Consider the following 23,906-nt stretch of genomic DNA (forward strand, 5'->3'; position numbering starts at 1 on the left):
CAAAATACTTGAAGAGGTCATGTTGCCTTAAGCTGAAGAGGACATGCCCTTGATATGGGTGTTTCAACAAGACAATGACCCCAAGCACACTAGTAAACAAGCAAAATCTTGGTTCCAAACCAACAAAATGAATGCCTCGCAGATGTGAAGAAATCATGAAAAACTGTGGTTATACAATACTAGTTTAGTGATTCACAGGATTGCTAAAAAAAAGCAGTTTGAACATAATAGTTTTGAGTTTGTAGCGTCAACAGCAGATTCTACCATTATTGTCAACACCCCCTTTTCTACTTTTTTTTTTTTTTACTAATAGCCCAATTTCATAGCCTTAAGAGTGTGCATATCATGAATGCTTGATCTTGTTGGATTTGTGAGAATCTACTGATACCTTGTTTCCCATGTAACAATAAGAAATATACTCAAAACCTGGATTAGTCTTTTTAGTCACATAGCACTACTATTATTCTGAACACTACTGTATGTGAGGGTGGTGAAGGATACGTACAAAGATAGTACAACAGGGGTGAGATGTACAGTAGGAATGGCAGATGCATTCAAGCTGGAGGTGGGACAACATCAAGGACCAGTTCTGAGCATGTTGTTTGTAATGGTGATGGACAGGTTGACGGATGAAATCAGACAGGAATTTCCATGGACTATGATGTTTGCAGATGACATTGTGATCTGTAGTGAGTAGCGAGCAGGTTGAGATGAGCCTGGATTTGTGGAGGTAGGCTCTGGAGAGCAGGGGAATGAAAGTCAGTTGATGCAAGAGTGAGTATGTGTGAATGAGAGGGAGCCTAATGGAATAGAGCAATTACAAGAGGAGTAGAGGTGGTTAAGTTAATTATGGAGTTCCACAAGGTTCTGTGCTAGGACCAATTTTATTCACTTTATACATGCTTCCCTTAGGCAGTATTATTAGACGGTATTGCTTAAATTTTCATTGTTACGCAGATGATACCCAGCTTTATCTATCCATGAAGCCAGAGGACACACACCAATTAGCTAAACTGCAGGATTGTCTTACAGACATAAAGACATGGATGACCTCTAATTTCCTGCTTTTAAACTCAGATAAAACTGAAGTTATTGTACTTGGCCCCACAAATCTTAGAAACATGGTGTCTAACCAGATCCTTACTGTGGATGGCATTACCCTGACCTCTAGTAATACTGTGAGAAATCGTGGAGTCATTTTTGATCAGGATATGTCATTCAAAGCGCATATTAAACAAATATGTAGGACTGCTTTTTTGCATTTATGCAATATCTCTAAAATCAGAAAGGTCTTGTCTCAGAGTGATGCTGAAAAACTAATTCATGCATTTATTTCCTCTAGGCTGGACTATTGTAATTCATTATTATCAGGTTGTCCTAAAAGTTCCCTAAAAAGCCTTCAGTTAATTCAAAATGCTGCAGCTAGAGTACTGACGGGGACTAGAAGGAGAGAGCATATCTCACCCATATTGGCCTCTCTTCATTGGCTTCCTGTTAATTCTAGAATAGAATTTAAAATTCTTCTTCTTACTTATAAGGTTTTGAATAATCAGGTCCCATCTTATCTTAGGGACCTCGTAGTACCATATCACCCCAATAGAGCGCTTCCCTCTCAGACTGCAGGCTTACTTGCAGGCTTTCCTTTGGCAGCACAAATTCTAATAAAAACTTCATACTTAATTTAAAAAAGTAATACCTTTATTAAAAGGTTATACATTACATTGCATGAACAAATATGGTTATTACAAAAGTAAAAACAGGGCTGGCTGTCAGTCCAGACTTTAGCACAGTGATACAATGTCAGTGTATATTGACTGGGCCGTCCAAATACATTGAAAATAGTGACTTTCCAGAAACTGAATCAGTTTGTTGCCAGGATATTTTAAACTAATGAATAACAACGTATTTCAGTCTTTTAGTGGAGGTTCAGAATCATAACATTTCTGCACCATCTTGACAAGATAACAGAGGTCAACAAGATAACAGCATTACCAACGAGTTTCACGGCTGAACGTACAACAGCAACAAACAAAATCATTACCAAATACTATAGTGATTCATACAACTATGGCATGTACTCACAGTATTACAGCAGTTGCCTGGAGAGGGGTAAATGAGTAGATTCACTGTTATTTTACGACAACCAGTGCAAAAGTTCACTTTCATCGCAAGTCACTCAAAACAGGTACATGACTAATAAATATGTAATTTATCTGTCACATTACTTTATGGTGTGGTGGAAGACAGCATAATCTGTGGGCAAGTTTTGCAGGTAGTCTGGATCTAATCAATTTACATATTTTGGTTCTGCACTGCACCTCCCCAAAAAGTTTTTTTTTTTTTTCTAAATGCATCTATGGAACACAGGCTCTTTGCAAGCCAAACCAACTTCCTAATGTTTTCATGGCACACAGCTTCATGTTCTTATTTTCTTATTCCACACAACACAAAATGCATAACTGGTTCTGCATGAGCATTTCAGCAATAAATTTCAAATAGAATCGGTTTTGTTCTAGATTTCAGAAGTGGTGAAAGACTGCCATCTATCAAATCCAACATTTCCACCAACTAGTAGCAGAACAGTGTTTGAGGTAGAACAAGATGCCCACTCACAGTACCATCCTACTACATTGTGCTACAGATGGGTGACAAAGGGGGGTGGGACAAACCAACCAAGCGTTTTGGGCAGGTGTTGGACCACCACCACCACACAGCTTATGTGTGCCACGGCACGTATTCTAAAAATCTCCAGGACTCCACTGGAGGTATGGAATACAGTTCCTCCAAAACCTATTCACTCATTTGGCATTTTCATGATGGTCCATCAGTCCAAAGTCTAAGACGTGGTGACTACAAAGGTCAGAGCAAATGAATGCCATTACTTTCATACTCAAACCCATCAGTGACCCCTCGTGCCCTATGGATGACCCATTTGTTGTGTCCTCCTTTCATTTATTATTAATTTTTTTCCTTTTTTCACCTGTCTATTTTCGACTTCTCAACAAGAACCACATTTTGGGGTTATCGTCAAATTGATTTATGGTGGAAGTGTTCCAAGTAGCTCCCAATTATCAGCAAAAACAGAATGGAACTGTTTCAGTGTTGGTGGACAGTACAATTAAAGAATTCTGGTTGTTGAAGAACTTCAGGCTAGATCCACCCACATTTCCACCCATTTTTAGTAAGACTACTGCAGAGGCAGAGTAATACATGCCTTCTCGCAAGAAAGTCACAACTCTGACTTCATGTTAGCCATTATTGTTTTGTTAATGTTGACCAAACTGCCCAAGAAAGTTGTAATTTGGGTTGACGAAGCAGAATAGGAAGCTATTCTGTGTTGGATGACATGGTTTAAGAGTAGATCTGAAGTAGTTATATACTTCTGTACAAAGCAGAGGGTAAATGTACATTTTGAGTACCTGTGTAGTACGTGTTCAACATATCTTCAAGTCAATAAATAACTGAACGTAGGCATTCTTATATGACCCAGAGTGGGTGCAGGGGAGAGGCAATCAGTGCAGACAGAAGAGAAATCTGAACTGACTCAAAAGCACACATTAGTGGTGTGTCTTTGTCATATTATTAACTACAAAGTCCTTCTGGAGTGCAAGTTAAAAATTCATAGCAGGTTTTGCAGCATGCTGGTTTAATGTAAATTACTTCTAATTATCAAAACTTTCTTCAGCCAATTTACATATTTTCTCTTTAAATTAGAGCTTGTCTTGAAATAACGGGAACACCGAAATGCTGCAACAGTGTCAGAGCTCAGGGACAAGCTGTGAATTTAACATTATCACTGAAATATTGCAATAAACAGAGATGGAGCTTGTAGATTTTTGGAAAAGGCCTACAAAGGATGCCTCGTTACTACACGTCTACCACTACTGCCTACAATCCAAACTCAGAAGAATAAATTCTATAGAAATCCAATGACGGATGACAAGGAAAGTGCCATCCCTGCATTAATCAGGTATACACAGTTAAATCAAGCAGAATGAAAAATAACTGAAGCTGTACAGTGTATTTCATCGGAAACACTGCAGAAGGGAGTTTTCTGTCCTGAACTGGCACCAACTGTCAATGTGAGAGAGGCCACCCTCTTACGCTTCCACACCAACCAACTCCGGAGGCATTGGAGACTTCGGATGTTTACTTTCAAAGTGCTGTTTAAACGTCTTTGGGTCAGGCATTTGTGTCTAAGAAAGAGCGAGAAAGAAAATATAAGATATATGAAGAGCACAACAATAAATATGATGCTCTCATAATGGCAAACTGTCTGATTAATAATGAAAAAACAAAAAAACACTTCACCATACACTCAGGACATAACCACCCATTTTCTGAGCAACAAGGAAACCCTCCACAGCCACAGCTGTCTTAATTTCCTGTCTGCACAGGAAGTGCAGCTGTGCTGACTTTAGATTAAAGCGCCTTCTCCCTAAATATTAACAAACATCACATTTTTGATAAGCATACATTACTCAAGCCACAAGTACTAAAAGAAGAAAAGATAATACTTGCATACAGGAACATTTACTTGTGCATGTGTGACGGGGCTTCATGAAGGTTTTTCTGCACATTTCATGCAGATGAGAAAACAGTGACAGTACATACAAAAATGTACTTTCTACACAGTTTCCTGATAATAGATGGAAATGGGTGTACTTTATAAACAAAACATTCTGTTCATTTCAGAAGTGGAAGCTGCCCACTACAGTCTGTGCTGTTCCCCTCCAGAGTGGCTGAGGACAAACCTCGTTGCACACGGCCATGTTAGCAATCGTAACGAGGGGTGGGACAAATGCTCTTCTTTCACTTTCTTCACCCAGACTAATCTGTTTGATCAGGGGAGCAAACAAGGCAGCTTCTTTAATAATAATTAATCATTTCAATAATAATTTCAATTTCATTGAAGCTGAAACACTTAGCTTTGACCTGGCATTTGTTGTTAGCTTAAAAATCATTCACACTGTGGTAAACAGCAAAACACAACCATAAAGAAATAAATGTCCATGTTATATTGATGAATACAAATATAATTACTTTAAATTTCTTCCAGTAGTATTACTTAATGCATTCAAAAGCCATTTTGGCATTAATAATCACACAGTATTTGCTGCTGAAGCACATACCCGACACACAGTACATGTGTACACTAAAGCTGCCTTAGCCGCCGCTTTCTGGTCATGGCCTTTGCTCTTCTTAATCTCTGCCTGCTTTTTTGCATTCTTCTGCTGCGACTGGATCTTCTGGTGCCCACGGGCCATATTCAATTCCACACCTGAAATTATACTGGAATTCAAACACTGCAGGTCAACTTTGTTCCACTTGTTAATATAAATCCATTAGTGCATTTTAGGTCTGTGACACATTGCAAGTAAAGTCGAGACGGAAGCTGTTTAGTTAAAGTAAACATAAGTTAAATAATGACATCCCCTCTGGTCGATGTCACAGAGCTCTGCATGTCAAAACATCCAGACAGGAACAGGTTCTTTCCACAGGCTATCACACTGATGAACAATTTAACCTGCCAAAAACATTTCACTAATTCATATACCTCATGTGTAACTTCAATCTGTTTATCCATTTCTCCTTTGCACACTTTACTGTAAATTATTTAGTGCAGGGATGCACCGATCTACATTTTTTCCACTTCTGATCCTGATACCTGAATTTGGATATCTGCTGATATCAATACTATTCCGAAACCAGAGCTCTGTTTGCTTTATTATCATCATCATCATTATTGATTTTATAAGAGGATTTTCTTAAAAATAAGAGCTGAAAGTTCAGCTACAATTTGCCAGGTGTGTCTAAGATGAAAGCCTAGATTTGATGTTTTGGTGAAAGAAATAAGTATTTTTGTTTTTTATAGACTTTAAAATATAAGTCTTGTTTTTATAGACTTAAAGACAAAAGACAGCTCTCTCTCTCTGTCCTTCTCGATTTTCAATTTCAATGGAGCTTTATTGACAGGGGAACATATGTTTACATTGTCAAAGCAAGTATTAAGAGTAAAAATTAAGTCCTATATCTCTCTTGGTCTTTCCTTCTCAATTTCAATGGAGCTTTATTGATATGGCAGACATATGTTTACATTGTCAAAGCAAGTGTAAAGACTAAAAATTAAAAATTAAGTCCTCTCTCTCCCTCTGTCACTCTTCCTCTGTCGCTCTCTCGCTCTCGCCGTATTCTTGCTGAGCAAACATGGAACTTTTTAGAAACACAAAGACTTTCAAGGAAGAAACCGCAAATTTCTAAGCGTATAACCAGTGACGCTCACGTGACAAACTCTGGATTAACACTGAAGGACTTTAATGGAGATTTTTTTCCTTTCAGCAGACAGAATCTCTGTTTACATTTACACATAGTTTACATTTACAGTCTGTCTCACGGTATTAAAATATCTGATCAGCTCTCCGAGGCTTAGATCAAAGATACTGTGATATTTATTTATTTTTTTTTTTAAACAGCAGCAAACGCTACATCCATCCAATATAAATTAAGTTTCAATATTATAATAGCCAAATAGCCTCTGTGTGCATGTCTTTGATCACGCAAAAACCGGGAAGAGATGACATTTGCCATGCTAACGTATTTTGGATCAAGGATGAACGCTGCAAAAACAAAGTTGATAGGACACATATTTTTGGAGAAATTAGTAGTTTTAGCTAGCCAAAACAAACAAACAAACAAAACAAAAACAATGGATGCTGTGTTTCAATGCACAGAGTTTGGGGTTTTGCGGTTTTAAAAGTTATTGTGTTTTAGTTTCACAGTGTTGTTAGTGTTACTGATTTATTGTGTTTTTGTAGCTCAGCTGGTTTTATCAGTTTACACAAGTCTCAGGTAAAGTGTGACTTTAAATGAGTGACTTAAGTTTTATGCTGGAAGCGTGAGTGAAATGTTTAGTGGTTTTAATGTCTTCAGTCACTGTCTTTGTTTGTCAAATTAAAACCATCTCTTTACAGCAGCTGTGCGTGCGTCCAACAAACAGTACAGCTGACAATTGCCGTTTGGTATGATTAAGTATTTTGGGTCAAGGATGAACTGCGCCAAAACAGAACACTGATACAGTTTTGGAGAAGCTACAAATATTAGCTAACGCCATTAATTACATTTTGGAGTCACACGCCTTTCCAGCAGGGGGCAGTAAATCATCTTTATATTAAAAGCGTGCGTGTAAGTGCATATAACTGAAAATACATAAAGAATACATGGATGACACAAGAAAGTAAAATCATCTATTTCCACTGTGGTCCATTTAAAAATCAAATGACAAAACAGAAGTAAAAATAAAATAATAAAAAAAATAATAGTGTGTGTGTGTGGATAACAACAACAACCTAAACAATTTAGAAATATATTAAGACAGTAAATTAACATTAAAAATTACATAATCAAATCCCTGGTCCCACAAAATAATGAAGGATGAATAATGAGCCACGCAGCATTTTTTTTTGCTACAAGAGGAGGTATTCACCATCTTGGGATAATGGTGGCTCTGTGAAGCTCTTGGAGGCACTATAATCGGTTAATGAGGCTCATCTCTGGCGCTAATTTCAAGATGTTCAAATTTTAGCAACAGCATGGTAGTTTGTGTGCGAGTTCCTAACGAGGACTAATGAGGAGGCTGTGTGGTGAGGACGAGGCTGCTAAAAGCCCATTATCCGAGCGGCTGGCAGCTACGAGGACCATTTTGGACAGACTCAGCCATCTTGCGCACAATCCCATCTGCTTTGTGCGCCGGACGCTGCATATAAAATAATTATTTTGTAGCGGATTAATCATTTTCTGTCAGTTTGGATGTTGAAAACACCTCTAATCACTTCTGAAATCACAGAGAACCCTTTCATCTAGACCCTTTTTGTCCCGTCTCTCCTGCTCCATGAAGTGGAGAACGTATTTTGGAACAGCTTAAAAGGTAAGTATTTTTTATTGTAATAGCTTGGTAAAACAGTTGCATGTTCATTCCTTCTTTATGAGCCACTGTAAAAGTATATTTATGTTTTTGCAGTCAATAACGGGTGAACACAAAGTTAAAAGTTGGATCACGCTGTCAAAGTGCCTGCTAAGCCGCAGAAGAAATAAATCCAGCGAGGTCGCGCTGAGGTCACTGTTCATTAGAGGTGCACCGATCAATCGGGCAGCGATCATTATCGGCCGATCACGCCTTGATCGGTGATTGGCAAAATGCGCTGATCAAAAGGACCGATCACAACAGTGCAGGCAGTAGCGCAGGGAGCGCTTGGTCCTGTCATGACACGCTTTCCTCTGTGACGTAAACTCATTTTGACTTTTGATATGAGCTGGACGGACAAGGAGAGCAGTCGCCATCATCTAATGTAGTCCATGTCCGTCCAGCTCATATCAGAAGTCAAAATGAGTCAAATGGCTCTGAGAGCTCTAAATCGACTGCTGTGTAGTGAATGGAACCACACTGCCATCTAGTGGATATCCAGTGTGCGTGTATTTGTGAATCAGTAGGCATTATGATTTTGTTTATTTTTCATATGAGTGTAGAGGTACAGAGAGTACAAAGAAGCTTTGTTCATTTGATTTGCTTATATTGTGAACTGCCATGATACTGGAATTGACAACTAAGTTCGAAAAAAAAAAATTGATTGAATTGATTGATTTGTTTGTGGATCTGTGGATTTCGCGAAAAGAATGTCTCAAAATTACATCACAGAGGAAAGCGATGAATGCATGTAATTGGTGATCCACAAATGCTGAAACTCAATTCACATATACAATTTCCAGTTTTACAAATGTAAATTTTTTTTTTTTTTTTACAAATTAAGTTTTATATTTGCAAATACATTATTTGCAAAGACCAATTTACAAGTTACAAATATGAAATTTGCATTTGTGGATATCTGAACACATTTGCAAATCAATGATTATTTGTAGATCACCTTGTGTGCATTTACAAATATTGAGAAAATTTTAACCCCATAGAATGAGGGCTGTATTTTACATTCGCAACTTTCTGTAGGCTGAGCAACATGGAAAAAAAAGCTTGCTGGTAGAACAAAGTCAGTGTAATAAAACTAAAGTTGGCAGTTTATTCTAGTGCCTTTATTTGAATGCATGTTTTTTGTTTTCATCATTAAGTTTTAATGCAAAAATAGTCCTATACATTAGACCTATATTCTTATTTTGGGCATGATCCAAATATGTACTTGATCGGTATCGGCAGATCACAATTTCAGTGATCGGTGATCGGACTAAAAAATCTAGCTGGTTTGGTGCATTTAATGACTCTGGAACACAGGTAAACAACAGCCTGGCGTGTATGGCACACCCGCCGGACTGTAGTGGAGCGTCTATTTTTGGACTGCATTTAAAAAATGTGACATCTTGAATGGATGCTGTGAATTGAAAAGCCACACTTAAAGGGACCAAGAGTGGGAGGGCTGAAGGTTTGGACCAAACTCATGCCAAATGTGCACCAACGTCATGTGGCTTGACGTGGATAATATGCAGCGACACAAGCCATTTGAGGCTGGACAGGGCTCAAATGACAGGTCAGCCGTGGCTCACTAGAAGCTGAAACCTGGCACATGTGAGGTACTTAGATGCACATAGAGGCTTCTACCTAACGGATACGTAATAGATGTAAATGTGGATCGTTCTTCAAATAATCGCTGACACACCCATGTGGCTCATTATTAATGGTTTATTATTCAGTGGGATTGAGGCTGAACTAGGGATGGGTATTCATAAGATTTAAATTGATATCAATGTCATTATCGATTCTGCTTATCGATCCGATTCCTTATCAATACCTCTTGTGAATTTTCTGTGTACGAAAAGTAGGCCTTACAGGTTTTCTATGTCAACAACATTTTATTGAGTCTAATGCCACGTTCACACCGGGCGCGACGTGAGCGACTGCAGCGACAGGTTGCCATGCAAACCCTATGGAACGACGCGTTTTGGCGCCAAGTCACAAAGCGCAACGCGATGGACGCGAATGAAGTGATTTTGAGCGACTGGCGCGTTTGTGGCGCGATATTGCGTCACATCACGTCGCGTTGCCCTCCTCCCCAAGTTCGAAAATTTGAACTTTTCGTCTTGTCGTGCCGTGATGACCAATCAGGGACTGAATATGTAGTGACGTAGAGATGTCTGGAGTTTGACTGAAGTTGTGAACATGTCCTGTATCTGGTAGCAGCCTGTGAGCAGGACTTATGCCTCTTTTGTCCTTTATTTCACAATTATGACAGAGTTTTTGGAGCGAGCAGCAGCCCCACAGCAGCGGGAGCGGAGTTTTTCTTTTTCTTTTATGTGCGCGCGAGCGAATCGTCCGTGGAGATTATTTTACTTATTAACTACACAGATGTATAATAAAACAAATGGTGACTGGTTTCTAAACACAATTATGACAGAGTTTTTTACAGTGATTCGCTTTGAAGTTATTAACTGCGACTGGACTCTATCATTCTAACTCGACTCAGCAAAGAGCTGCGCAGCGTATGGAGCTGTGTGAACAGAAGGGAGGAAATTCTCGTTTATCGCAACAAAACAGGAGTCCCAGTTAGGGACTCTAGTACACACAAAAGTGACTCAGGATTGACATATTTTAATGGCTTTAGGAGGAGTTAAGAAGCGGATTTTCTGCTTGTGAAAAGCAGCAAAGCACAGAACCAACGAAGCAGCAAGTCGGGGCACTGTTTCATTGCTTCAAGCTTGAAAGCATAGCCATGCTGCAGAACACCCTCAAAAACAATGGCCGCTCTGAAGGACCTATAAGGTACTCGTTAGCTACTGATGTCGGTGGATCGAATCATTTCTTAACAATTCTCGAAAAAATAATTTAAACAATTTATAAATACATTAAGACAGTAAATTAACACAAAAAATGACATAATTAACAGGAAATAAAAGGGTTAAGTTTCTCTTCTAAAAATTGTTGAGGTCTAAGGTTCGAAAAACATTTTGTACTGACGCCATTCCAACTCATTGCTTCATTTATTATCACCCTTGAAAAATGTCAGCTACCTATTTTACAAACACTGCCCAATCTAGAGCGCGTGGATTCCCACGGGCAACACACTAGTTTAACATTATTTATGATTAATACATAACAACAAACAACATGAAATAACAAAATTAAATATGAAGTGTGCATCATATTTAAATTAAACTGGCTCAAGTTGTGGCTTTTACAATAGTAAAAAATAAATAATTCAAAATTTGTAATTACAAATTTTGAATTATTTATTTTATTCTGCTTTGCTTTAACAAATTTCCAGCCAATTCTGAACATGCAAACAGAATAACAAGATCCAACACCTGTTTCATTTCTATAGACCTGGGGCCTCATGTACAAAGACTTACGACGATTTCCTACTGAAACATGATGTACTCCAAAACCCAGAAACTGGCGTAAGCACAAAAAAACTCAGATGTACTGAAGGATGCGCACGCACGGATCCAAGGACATTACGTTTGTACATCTCACTGAATGTAGGATTGAGCGCACTTGCACACATGCCAAACTCCTCTCTGTCCACACCTCTCACTTAAATATACAAATGTACTTAAATAGGCCCTGGGACCTGGGGATTACCCTCCCTGTCCGGAATGATCACGGTAAGAAAAGGAATATAACCTTGTGTGAGCTACAGATGAAGTGGAGCAAATGAAATAATTGAAGTGGAGAGACACAGATATCTTATTTGGTACTGTAATAAATGTGAAATGAAAGTAGCGCACACACACTCAAGTTAAAAAGAATGATGTGCGGCTGACAGTGTGTGACATCACAGCTATACGCACAAGTTTAGTGACAAATACTGAACACAGGCAGACAATCAGGAGCTTGTTAGGAAGCTCTAGTTTCACCATCAAGAAACAAACAAAAAAAATAATAAAAATTTTTTTGAATGCGCACATGTCCAAATGTGCCCGCGCTGGTCTCATTTGGAACAATTACACGAATAAACTACTCAATATGCATGTGCCAGACGGGGGCACAAAATGTGGGGTGACACGGGGGAAAGGTGTCTAGGAGGTTATGGTTAACCCATAAGGACCCACCGTGACAGTTGTCACACACCCTTTAAATAGTCTGGAAAGTTCCTCATAGACATTTATTCTTGAATTTAACTGATGAGGTCCCAAAGTGACATCCACTTAACATACTGGTGAAGTCATGTTAAGTGTTAAGCAATTCACTAAGTGAATTGCTGTTCACATGATGTCACTTCCAAAATGGTGATGTGCCTGCTGAGCACATGGGAGAAAATCTGATCATTTAAAAAGCTTGTTTTTTGACAGCAAAGGTAAGTTTCAACCCATGTAACAATTGTAATCCTTCAATAAGATGTCCAAGATCACATTGATGTTCTGATCACATTCTTTACACAAATCTATATAACAAGTTTTGTAAAAATCGCTGTGACATGTAACATCGGGCCTTCAGCCAAAACATTCTTGCAGAAAATACCATGTGACGTCTTTGTCACAATAAGAAAAATAGCAATGAGTTGCTCAAATAATTAAGCTTAATCAGTTAATTTCTATCAATGTATTTTTCTGTGGGTCATTTGAAAGCACATTTACACAAATATAACCAAAGAAAATAATGTTAATTTAAATAAATGAATAATAAAATGTATTATGACACACGTTTTGCATATCAGTCCCAAAACTGCATCCTGTCTTTAGCTCAAACACTTTTCTTGGTAAATACATAGACAAATACACAAATAGTATTTTATTATCCTATGCTGGTCCTTTTTCAATGTTGTTTTTTTTTATTTCGTAGTATGAATAAAAAAACTCCCTTTTAACAGGAAGAAACCTCCAGCAGAACCAGGCTCAGGGAGGGGCAGTCTTCTGCTGGGACTGGTTGGGGCTGAGGGAGAGAACCAGGAAAAAGACATGCTGTGGAGGGGAGCAGAGATCGATCACTAATGATTAAATGCAGAGTGGTGCATACAGAGCAAAAAGAGAAAGAAACAGTGCATCATGGGAACCCCCCAGCAGTCTACGTCTATAGCAGCATAACTAAGGGATGGTTCAGGGTCACCTGATCCAGCCCTAACTATAAGCTTTAGCAAAAAGGAAAGTTTTAAGCCTAATCTTAAAAGTAGAGAGGGTGTCTGTCTCCCTGATCTGAATTGGGAGCTGGTTCCACAGGAGAGGAGCCTGAAAGCTGAAGGCTCTGCCTCCCATTCTACTCTTACAAACCCTAGGAACTACAAGTAAGCCTGCAGTCTGAGAGCGAAGCGCTCTATTGGGGTGATATGGTACTACGAGGTCCCTAAGATGGGACCTGATTATTCAAAACCTTATAAGTAAGAAGAAGAATTTTAAATTCTATTCTAGAATTAACAGGAAGCCAATGAAGAGAGGCCAATATGGGTGAGATATGCTCTCTCCTTCTAGTCCCCGTCAGTACTCTAGCTGCAGCATTTTGAATTAACTGAAGGCTTCTTATGGAACTTTTAGGACAACCTGATAATAATGAATTACAATAGTCCAGCCTAGAGGAAATAAATGCATGAATTAGTTTTTCAGCATCACTCTGAGACAAGACCTTTCTGATTTTAGAGATACTGCGTAAATGCAAAAAAGCAGTCCTACATATTTGTTTAATATGCGCTTTGAATGACATATCCTGATCAAAAATGACTCCAAGATTTCTCACAGTATTACTAGAGGTCAGGGTAATGCCATCCAGAGTAAGGATCTGGTTAGACACCATGTTTCTAAGATTTGTGGGGCCAAGTACAATAACTTCAGTTTTATCTGAGTTTAAAAGCAGGAAATTAGAGGTCATCCTTGTCTTTATGTCTGTAAGACAATCCTGCAGTTTAGCTAATTGGTGTGTGTCCTCTGGCTTCATGGATAGATAAAGCTGGGTATCATCTGCGTAACAATGAAAATTTAAGCAATACCGTCTAATAATACGACCTAAGGGAAGCATGTATAAAGTGAATAAAATTGGTCCTAGCACAGAACCTTGTGGAACTCCATAATTAACCTTAGTCTGTGAAGAAGATTCCCCATTTACATGAACAAATTGTAATCTATTAGACAAATATGATTCAAACCACCGCAGCGCAGTGCCTTTAATACCTATGGCATGCTCTAATCTCTGTAATAAAATTTTATGGTCAACAGTATCAAAAGCAGCACTGAGGTCTAACAGAACAAGCACAGAGATGAGTCCACTGTCCGAGGCCATAAGAAGATCATTTGTAACCTTCACTAATGCTGTTTCTGTACTATGATGAATTCTAAAACCTGACTGAAACTCTTCAAATAGACCATTCCTCTGCAGATGATCAGTTAGCTGTTTTACAACTACCCTTTCAAGAATTTTTGAGAGAAAAGGAAGGTTGGAGAATGGCCTATAATTAGCTAAGATAGCTGGGTCAAGTGATGGCTTTTTAAGTAATGGTTTAATTACTGCCACCTTAAAAGCCTGTTGTTTTGAAACAAGGTTCGGTCAGATCGGCACACAGAAATGATCACACAGACTGCATTTTGCTAGAACAAACAGGCGTATATTTATTCCCCACAAAAGCAGTTACATCAAACACAAGTGGTTGCAGCGCATAAAATATCTCTTTCTCTCTTACCGTGACGCCTTTAAGGTGGAGAGCCAACACCTTTCGGTAGAGTGCGCTTGTCAACCGGCTGGGCGTTCGTACGAAACCCGCAGCAGACTCTATCGGAGCATGGCTCTGCCCCCTCTTTTCTAGTGTGTGCGCGAAGGGAGGGTGAGTGACCATCTCAAACTCTCTGGCGCACATAATTCCTTTAATCAACAGGCATCAAAAAGGTATTTCCTCTTGCAAAAACATAATAACCCCAGCTCTTCACTCCCAGTTCAGAATGACCCCAGCATGCTTCACTCCCAGTCGTTAGTGGCTACAAAAACAAAGTTGTGCAATCAGTGTAATAATAACAAGTACATCATTAGGGTTACTTTAAGACAGGGGCAAAACAACATAATCTTTTCTCCACACACCTGTGGTACATAGCCAACTAACAAAGATAGACTGATCAAATTTAAGATCGAAGCATTAAATAATGGTAGGGCTTCCTTGAGCAGCCTGGTAGGAATGGGGTCTAATAAACATGTTGATGGTTTGGATGAAGTAACTAATGAAAATAACTCAGACAGAACAATCGGAGAGAAAGAGTCTAACCAAATACCGGCATCACTGAAAGCAGCCAAAGATAACGATACGTCTTTGGGATGGTTATGAGTAATTTTTTCTCTAATAGTTAAAATTTTGTTAGCAAAGAAAGTCATGAAGTCATTACTAGTTAAAGTTAATGGAATACTCAGCTCAATAGAGCTCTGACTCTTTGTCAGCCTGGCTACAGTGCTGAAAAGAAATCTGGGGTTGTTCTTATTTTCTTCAATTAGTGATGAGAAGAAAGATGTCCTAGCTTTACGGAGGGCTTTTTTATAGAGCAACAGACTCTTTTTCCAGGCTAAGTGAAGATCTTTTAAATTAGTGAGACGCCATTTCCTCTCCAACTTACGGGTTATCTGCTTAAGCTACGAGTTTGTGAGTTATACCACGGAGTCAGGCACTTCTGATTTAAAGCTCTCTTTTTCAGAGGAGCTACAGCATCCAAAGTTGTCTTCAATGAGGATGTAAAACTATTGACGAGATACTCTATCTCACTTACAGAGTTTAGGTAGCTACTCTGCACTGTGTTGGTATATGGCATTAGAGAACATAGAGAAGGAATCATATCCTTAAACCTAGTTACAGCGCTTTCTGAAAGACTTCTAGTGTAGTGAAACTTATTCCCCACTGCTGGGTAGTCCATCAGAGTAAATGTAAATGTTATTAAGAAATGATCAGACAGAAGGGAGTTTTCAGGGAATACTGTTAAGTCTTCTATTTCCATACCATAATTCAGAACAAGATCTAAGATATGATTAAGGTGGTGGGTGGACTCATTTACTTTTTGAGCAAAGCCAATAGAGTCTAATAATAGATTAAATGCAGTGTTGAGGCTGTCATTCTAAGCATCTGTGTGGATGTTAAAATCGCCCACTATAATTATCTTATCTGAGCTAAGCACTAAGTCAGACAAAAGGTCTGAAAATTCACAGAGAAACTCACAGTAACGACCAGGTGGACGATAGATAATAACAAATAAAACTGGTTTTTGGGACTTCCAATTTGGATGGACAAGACTAAGAGTCAAGCTTTCAAATGAATTAAAGCTCTGTCTGGGTTTTTGATTAATTAATAAGCTGGAATGGAAGATTGCTGCTAATCCTCCGCCCCGGCCCGTGCTACGAGCATTCTGACAGTTAGTGTTTACTCGGGGGTGTTGACTCATTTAAACTAACATATTCATCCTGCTGTAACCAGGTTTCTGTAAGGCAGAATAAATCAATATGTTGATCAATTATTATATCATTTACCAACAGGGACTTAGAAGAGAGAGACCTAATGTTTAATAGACCACATTTAACTGTTTTAGCCTGTGGTGCAGTTGAAGGTGCTATATTATTTTTTCTTTTTGAATTTTTATGCTTAAATAGATTTTTGCTGGTTACTGGTGGTCTAGGAGCAGGCACCGTCTCTACGGGGATGGGGTAATGAGGGGATGGCAGGGGGAGAGAAGCTGCAGAGAGGTGTGTAAGACTACAACTCTGCTTCCTGGTCCCAACCCTGGATAGTCACGGTTTGGAGGATTTAAGAAAATTGGCCAGATTTCTAGAAATGAGAGCTGCTCCATCCAAAGTGGGATGGATGCCGTCTCTCCTAACAAGACCAGGTTTTCCCCAGAAGCTTTGCCAATTATCTATGAAGCCCACCTCATTTTTTGGACACCACTCAGACAGCCAGCAATTCAAGGAGAACATGCGGCTAAACATGTCACTCCCGGTCTGATTGGGGAGGGGCCCAGAGAAAACTACAGAGTCCGACATTGTTTTTGCAAAGTTACACACCGATTTAATGTTAATTTTAGTGACCTCCGATTGGCGTAACCGGGTGTCATTACTGCCGACGTGAATTACAATCTTACCAAATTTACGCTTAGCCTTAGCCAGCAGTTTCAAATTTCCTTCAATGTCGCCTGCTCTGGCCCCCGGAAGACAATTGACTATGGTTGCTGGTGTCGCTAACTTCACATTTCTCAAAACAGAGTCACCAATAACCAGAGTTTGATCCTCGGCGGGTGTGTCGTCGAGTGGGGAAAAACGGTTAGAAATGTGAACGGGTTGGCGGTGTACACGGGGCTTCTGTTTAAGGCTACGCTTCCTCCTCACAGTCACCCAGTCGGCCTGCTTTCCCGGCTGCTCGGGATCTGCCAGGGGGTAACTAACGGCGGCTAAGCTACCTTGGTCCGCACCGACTACAGGGGCCTGGCTAGCTGTAGAATGTTCCACGGTGCGGAGCCGAGTCTCCAATTCGCCCAACCTGGCCTCCAAAGCTATGAATAAGCTACACTTATTACAAGTACCATTACTGCTAAAGGAGGCCGAGGAATAACTAAACATTTCACACCCAGAGCAGAAAAGTGCGGGAGAGACAGGAGAAGCCGCCATGCTAAACCGGCTAAGAGCTAGTAGCTACGCTAAGCTAGCGGATTCCTAAAAACACGCAAAGTGAATAATGTGTAAATAATTTAGAGGTGATTCAGCAGAAGGAGTGCTTTAGTTAAGGCACATAAAGATTACACTGGGAAACAAATCGTAATCTAGATAACTAGATCAATCTAACTGCGCAGATTAAACAGCTAACAGATACAGCAAAACACCGCTGTGCTCCTGAACAGGAAGTGATACAATACCGCAGTGAGAGCCAACCACCAAACTGTGTGAAAAGCTCCCATCAAACCAGAACTACAATGTATTTGCTGACAACTATTTTTCTTCAGTACAACTGGTGCACAAGCTTCTTCAGCGACAGATCTACTTTGTAGGAACTCTTCATAGTAATCGCTTGGCTGGTTGCTTGTGTTGCAAGGTACAAGTACCACAAGAGGTCACGGAGGTGGTACCTCTACCTGTTCTGGCAAACCATCATGTTAGGCCTTGTCAATGCGTGGCTAATCTACTGCCGTGAAAGTAAACTACTTGGTGTCCAAAAGCCACTGAAACAAAGAAGCTTCCAGGTAGAAATTGCCACGAGCCTGATCCTGGTGCGTTCACAAAGAGGCTGCCCAACCTTTACCGCCACATCTCCTCCACCTCCACCACCCAAGAGAGTTCGTGCAGAGTTCCAGATGATGTTCACATTGACAACGTTGCACACTGGCTTGCGAAATGTGATAAATGTGGCCGCTGCAAATTCTACAAAGTCAATGCAACCACCACCCTCTGTGACAAATGCGATTTTGCTTCACTGAGGAAAGAAATTGTTTCAAAAGCTACCATACAGTCTACTGACATAAGAACTGAAAAGAACAGTTCAGACATGGTGTAGATCATACAAATGTTCAGGTTACCTTCAGTGTTTTGTTTTGCACTATGTCTTAATGTTTACTGTATATATTTGCAGCTCAGTTTTCTGCAGTAACAGCATGTTATTCACAGTACCTGTAATATGAGGCTGTTTTATTGTTCAGTTTGCACATTTTGGTGCTGTAAAACAAATTATAATTAAAAAATGTTACTAAATCTTATTAACAAAGAAGTAATTTTGATTTATACTATGGAAATGCAAATAAAAAGGCAACTCTTTATTTCTAAAGAAGAAACTGTCAAGTGGATTTACTTTCAAATAACATATATAATCTGTAATAAATTTCCTTAAGACACCCAATGTGTCATATATGTAACATGACAGATCTTGGCAACAAAGGGTGCTTTTATCCAAAATAATATCAGAAATATGTTGTATGTAGTCCATCTAGTCTGCTTTATATCCAGCATAATTTTCCCTTAAAGAAAAATGGATCTGGGTTCTTATGGGTTAAGAGAAGGGGTTAGGGTTAGAAATGGTATCCATCTTTTCTAAGTGGGTTAATTATACGTTTTTGAGGTCACGGAGAAAAGTGATTACTGGTAAACTGAAAAACTCCCAAAAGAAAGACGACAATCCAAATGATTAAACACAAATAGGACAGAGCCACGCTGTTTTTGATAGTCGAGAATGAACTGGAAGAGGTCTGAATCCAGAGTTAAGCAAGTCACAGACTACTGTCGCAGCCTGTGGCGGTTACAAAATCTCTTAACACATTTACACAATAAATACAGTGACAAATAATTCTTAACTCATAATCATCTGTTAACGCTACACTATTATCCACAGCTAGGCTAGCTAACCCCAACTATAAACCCCCCCCCCCACAGAAACCGTAGAATATTACCCGTATTTATTAAAAGATTGAAAAAACAACTAAATGAACATCTTACCGTTGGAACGAATATAGATTTTATTTGGGAAACTGCCACAAAAAAAATAAAATCTAAGCTCCGCTTGAATCGAGCTTCCAACACTCGCTCCTCGCTGCCGTGGTGCGCACGCGCCAGCGAACAAAAATAAATAAATAAATAAAATAAAGACACTGGTTCTTTTTCTATCGAGTCTCAGCGGTTGGATAAACAGCTCATAAGTGAATTACTGCCATCTATTGGATTGTAGTGTGAAGCAGCAGATCAACACGTTAAACTGCGTCAGAGAGAAAAGATTCTTATATTTTCTGTTTGTTGTTGCTTTCTTTATCTATTTGTTTTGGTTTCATGTCTGAAATAAAACCTTCAATCAGTTATATTTTCTTGTAAGTTTTTTAATGTTCATACGTAAAATACCGGTTTGCTCACTGTTTCTAATTATATAGTACAACTTTTATACTAATTACCTAAAGTAATAGCCCTGATTGAAGGTCATTGGTGAACTAGTGAGACACTAGACACTACCAAAGATTTCATCCTCTTTTAAAGCTGAATACTGCAGCATTTTTGCAGTGCATAAATTGGGAGATTTATACCTGTGCAAGAAGGCATAAGCATACGACCAGGTGCATAAATGACAGAATGTTTGTAATTTCACCTCTGTACACCACCACAACAGAGCTGAAGTGAAACAGTCGATGTGCTTGCACTGTCGACTTTCAGCTGTAAAAACACTGCATTTACCATTTAGAAATGATGTCATTTTTATGCACATTGCCCCAGTTTTCACAGCTCGTAGTAACTGAACAAAAAATGTAAAGATTAGTTTTAATACAAACCATCACTTTTACAGCCAGTTTTCTTTAGATACGTCAGCGCATGGGTACATGAACATTTAAAAGTCACTGAATGTGTTTTGAACTTTATTTCACGGCCTCAACTTTATTTAAAATCTGGGTCTGTTAGTGAAGCTTGGGGCTAGTGGCCGGCGATCACCTGAATATTTCTTCTGTTTTTCTTGTTGCTTAATGCTAACAAATTATACTGTATTTGTTGTCTTTCTGCCACCTGATTCTGTTTTTTTTTCCTCCCTGTTTGAGGTGCGGCTCCATCCAGAAGTGAGAGTTGGTGTCTTTGTCTGCAGGCCTCCTGACCTGTACACCAGCATGGACTACCAAAATTTCCTGCATATTTATCATTTGTCAAATGTGTGGGTAGCATGGCCCAAGCAGAGGGTCACCCCTTTGAGTCTGGTCTGCTTGAGGTTTCTTCCTCAAATCATCAGAGGGAGTTTTTCCTTACCACTCTCACCTTAGTGAAGCAGATAACGGTAACAATTGTTCATTTCTGGAAACAAGCGCCAAAATTGGAACACATACTCCTCAAACATTACTCTTGAAAAAACTGAGTATCCACTTGAATTTTCAATAGGCGGCCAGGTAGGGGTCAATTGAAGAATTACACAGGGGTCAAAATTTAAAAATGCTCCAATCATATTGAAAGCTATACCACATTATTTGTCTGATCACACCGATACCAAAAAGGTATAGTTTGGACTATCTATGACTGAATGTTATGGAGTTATGAGGTAAAAACAACAAGAATATCATTGCGATCAGACAAATAATGTGGTATAGCTTTCAATATGATTGAAACATTTTAAAATTTTGACCCCTGTGTAATTCTTCAATTGACCCCTACCTGGGCCGCCTACTGAAAATTCAAGTGGATACTCAGTTTTTTCAAAAGAGCAATGTCTAAGGAGTATTTGTGCCAACTTTGGTGATTGTTTCTAGATTTGAAGGATTCCTCTGTAAATATTCTGTTATCTGCTGCACTACCTGTGTGCTTGCTGTAGACAGAGGTGTGAAACTCTGGCTTCAAAAAATAAAAGTCCAGCCACATATTTGTTCCATCTTCCTAATAAACCAGCTAACTGTAATTACTTCATCTCTTCTGGCAGGTGGATGAGCTAATTATTGAGATCACCTGTTTTAGGTGCCAGGTAGAAGTGACACATGAGTTTTACACCTCTGTCTCTCAGGGTTGGTAAGGTTAGACCTTATTTGTGTGAAGCACCTTGAGGCAGCTTTGTTGTGATTTGGTGCTATATAAAAGAAATAAAATGAAATGAAAAATGTCCGTCATTCAGAAATGCAAGCATCACGGTGCTGTGTGCTTAATCTGTCTGGAGGAGGCTGCAGCTGTTTGTTTGGTTTAACAGGTGATTGACATCTTTAAAAACTCAGATGGACTTTGCTCACAATAATGAATGTTTCTACACCCTTAAGACACAGCTGGCTGACCAAGGTTAAGGGAAGAGGTCAGGTCTGGGTTGTGTGCTGGGGCTATGTATCATCACATCCACAACACTATAGACTGGCAACCACAAAGCAGACAACTGGTCCATCGCTACCTCTCAAAAATAACCATCTGTCCAGTGCAGCCAGGTGAAATGTGGACTTGTCTTTGGTCTTCTCCAGCCGCTGGAGTTCTTAGCATTCAGGTACCTGCATGCTGGATCATGATACTTCTCTTTTGAGTCCTCTAAAGTCATTCCAGCAGTACCCAAGGGTCCTCTGAAAAGAGCTAGTATATATATATATATATATATATATATATATATATATATATATATTTATATATAAAAATTTAAAAAACATCTAGTTAGGTTTCTGGCTAACATGTAAAAAGTCTCACAACCATACAGTAAGACAGGAAGCACCGAGAACGCAAAGACTCCAAGCTTCATACTTCAGCAAAGATATCAACATCACCCAACACCTAACATAAACATAAAAAAGTTATTTTTAAATTTTTGCAAATTTATTAAAAATAAAAAAAAACTAAGAAATTGCCTGTACATAAGTATTCACAGCCTTTGCTCAATACTTTGTTGATGCACCTTTGGCAGCAATTACAGCCTCAAGTCTTCTGGAATATGATGCCACAAGCTTGGTGCACCTATCTTTGGGCAGTTTTGTCCTTTCCTCTTTGCAGCACGTCTCAAGCTCCATCAGGTTGGATGGGAAACGTCGGTGCGCAGACATTTTCAGATCTCTCCAGAGATGTTCAATCGGATTCAGGAATAAGGCTGTAACATAAGAAAATGTGGAAAAAGTGAAGCTCTGTGAATACTTTCTGGATGCAGTGTACAGCCTTATTCCAAAATGGATGAAATTCATTTTTTCCCTCAAAATTGTACATGCAACACAGAGTAATGACAATGTGAAAAATGTTTTGATTTTGTTGTTGTTGTTTTTTTTTTTGACAAATTTCTTAAAAATAATCACGAAATCACACATACATACTGTGTATACCTCACACCAAGAAGGTTTTGGGATCACTTCCCACATGGTCCTTTCTCTGTGGAGTTTGCTTGTTTTGTCTGTGTAGATTTCCTCCAGGCACTTCATTTTCCACCCACAATCAAAAAACTTGCTCCTTCCCTGCCCCCTGACCAAGGCAGCATCTCTACATCTGGAGGTGGTTCTTGGGTGATGTACTGTGGCTGCCCACTGCTCCTAGTGGTTGGATTGTGCCTAACTGTAATTAGAATGGGTTAAATGCAGAAGACAAATTTCGTTGTGTGTATTCATCTATATTTAATGACTATAAAGACCCTAAATGACAAATTCTGGAGAATGTTGCTACTACTATAGATAGATACCTACTTGAACATTGACTCACCATCTAAATTCCTTTCGTTGGGACTACTCTGCACTATTTGGATGTTTTTTGAGCCGGTGGTTGTTGTGACTAATAGACTCTACTTGTATATGGTTGTTTAACTATTTCTGTCTTTGCATTATTGACAATTCTTTGTTATTATCAGGCTGGATAGTCAGGAATTGCAGGACACAAATGTACGGCTCATACAAACAGCTCTGGTTTTTAAAAGGCTTTACTGAGGTGGATAGCAGAGGTTGGTACACGAGTAAGCAGTCCAGAAAACGCAGCAGTACAAAAACATCAGGCAAACGGCGTGGTCGAGGCAACAGCCTGGAGGTCAGATACACACTATGAGGTAGGCAGGAAGATGAACGCAGGAACAGAACTGGAATGGAGGCACAAGGCCCAACAAACTGGCAAGGGACAAACACTCCCAGTGAACTTATATAACCCCAGAAGGAAATGAGCAGAAGCAGATGTGAAGAAGCAGGTGTGCATGGGAAGCACCAGAACCAGGGCGTGGCCAGAGAGAGAGAGAGAGAAACACCCATCACCAAGAACCAAGAGAGAGACAAGAGAAACAGAGACAGACCAAAGCAAAGAAACCCAGCAAGAGAATAAACAAACAAAAACCAATGAAATGCAAAATACCTAACAGAACAAAATAAAACAGAAAACCAAACAAACACTCAAACCCTGACAGTTATGTCCTGTTTTATTTGATATTCTGTCATTGGTAGTATGACCAAAGCAGATGGTCACCCCACAGAGACTGGTCTGCTTGAGGTTTCTTCCTGTGATGATAACACCTGAAAGGTTACACCTTACTCATGTGATGAGCCTTGGGGTGACTTATGTTGTGACATGGCACTACATAAATGAACTGAATTAAAAA

At 39.3% G+C, this 23,906-nt stretch overlaps 1 protein-coding gene across 2 annotated transcripts; it reads right to left on the reverse strand.

Annotated features, from left to right (window-relative positions):
* Positions 1–1,676: 1,676 nt before the first annotated feature.
* Positions 1,677–19,471, reverse strand: znf706 (zinc finger protein 706). Of its 2 annotated transcripts, none has more exons than XM_034173859.1 (3): positions 19,361–19,471; positions 5,133–5,281; positions 1,677–4,196 (listed from the first exon to the last, which is right to left on the reverse strand). In XM_034173859.1, exons 2-3 carry the CDS (start codon positions 5,265–5,267, stop codon positions 4,101–4,103), a joined length of 231 nt encoding a protein of 76 aa, XP_034029750.1. In that variant the 5' UTR covers positions 5,268–5,281; positions 19,361–19,471; the 3' UTR covers positions 1,677–4,100. The 2 variants fall into 2 exon arrangements, with proteins under 2 accessions (XP_034029750.1, XP_034029751.1); XM_034173860.1 differs by having other exon boundaries at positions 5,133–5,292; positions 19,361–19,460.
* Between the last annotated feature and the right edge of the window lie 4,435 nt (positions 19,472–23,906).

The sequence above is a fragment of the Thalassophryne amazonica genome, chromosome 7, assembly GCF_902500255.1.
Source record: "Thalassophryne amazonica chromosome 7, fThaAma1.1, whole genome shotgun sequence".
NCBI classification, from domain to species: domain Eukaryota; kingdom Metazoa; phylum Chordata; class Actinopteri; order Batrachoidiformes; family Batrachoididae; genus Thalassophryne; species Thalassophryne amazonica.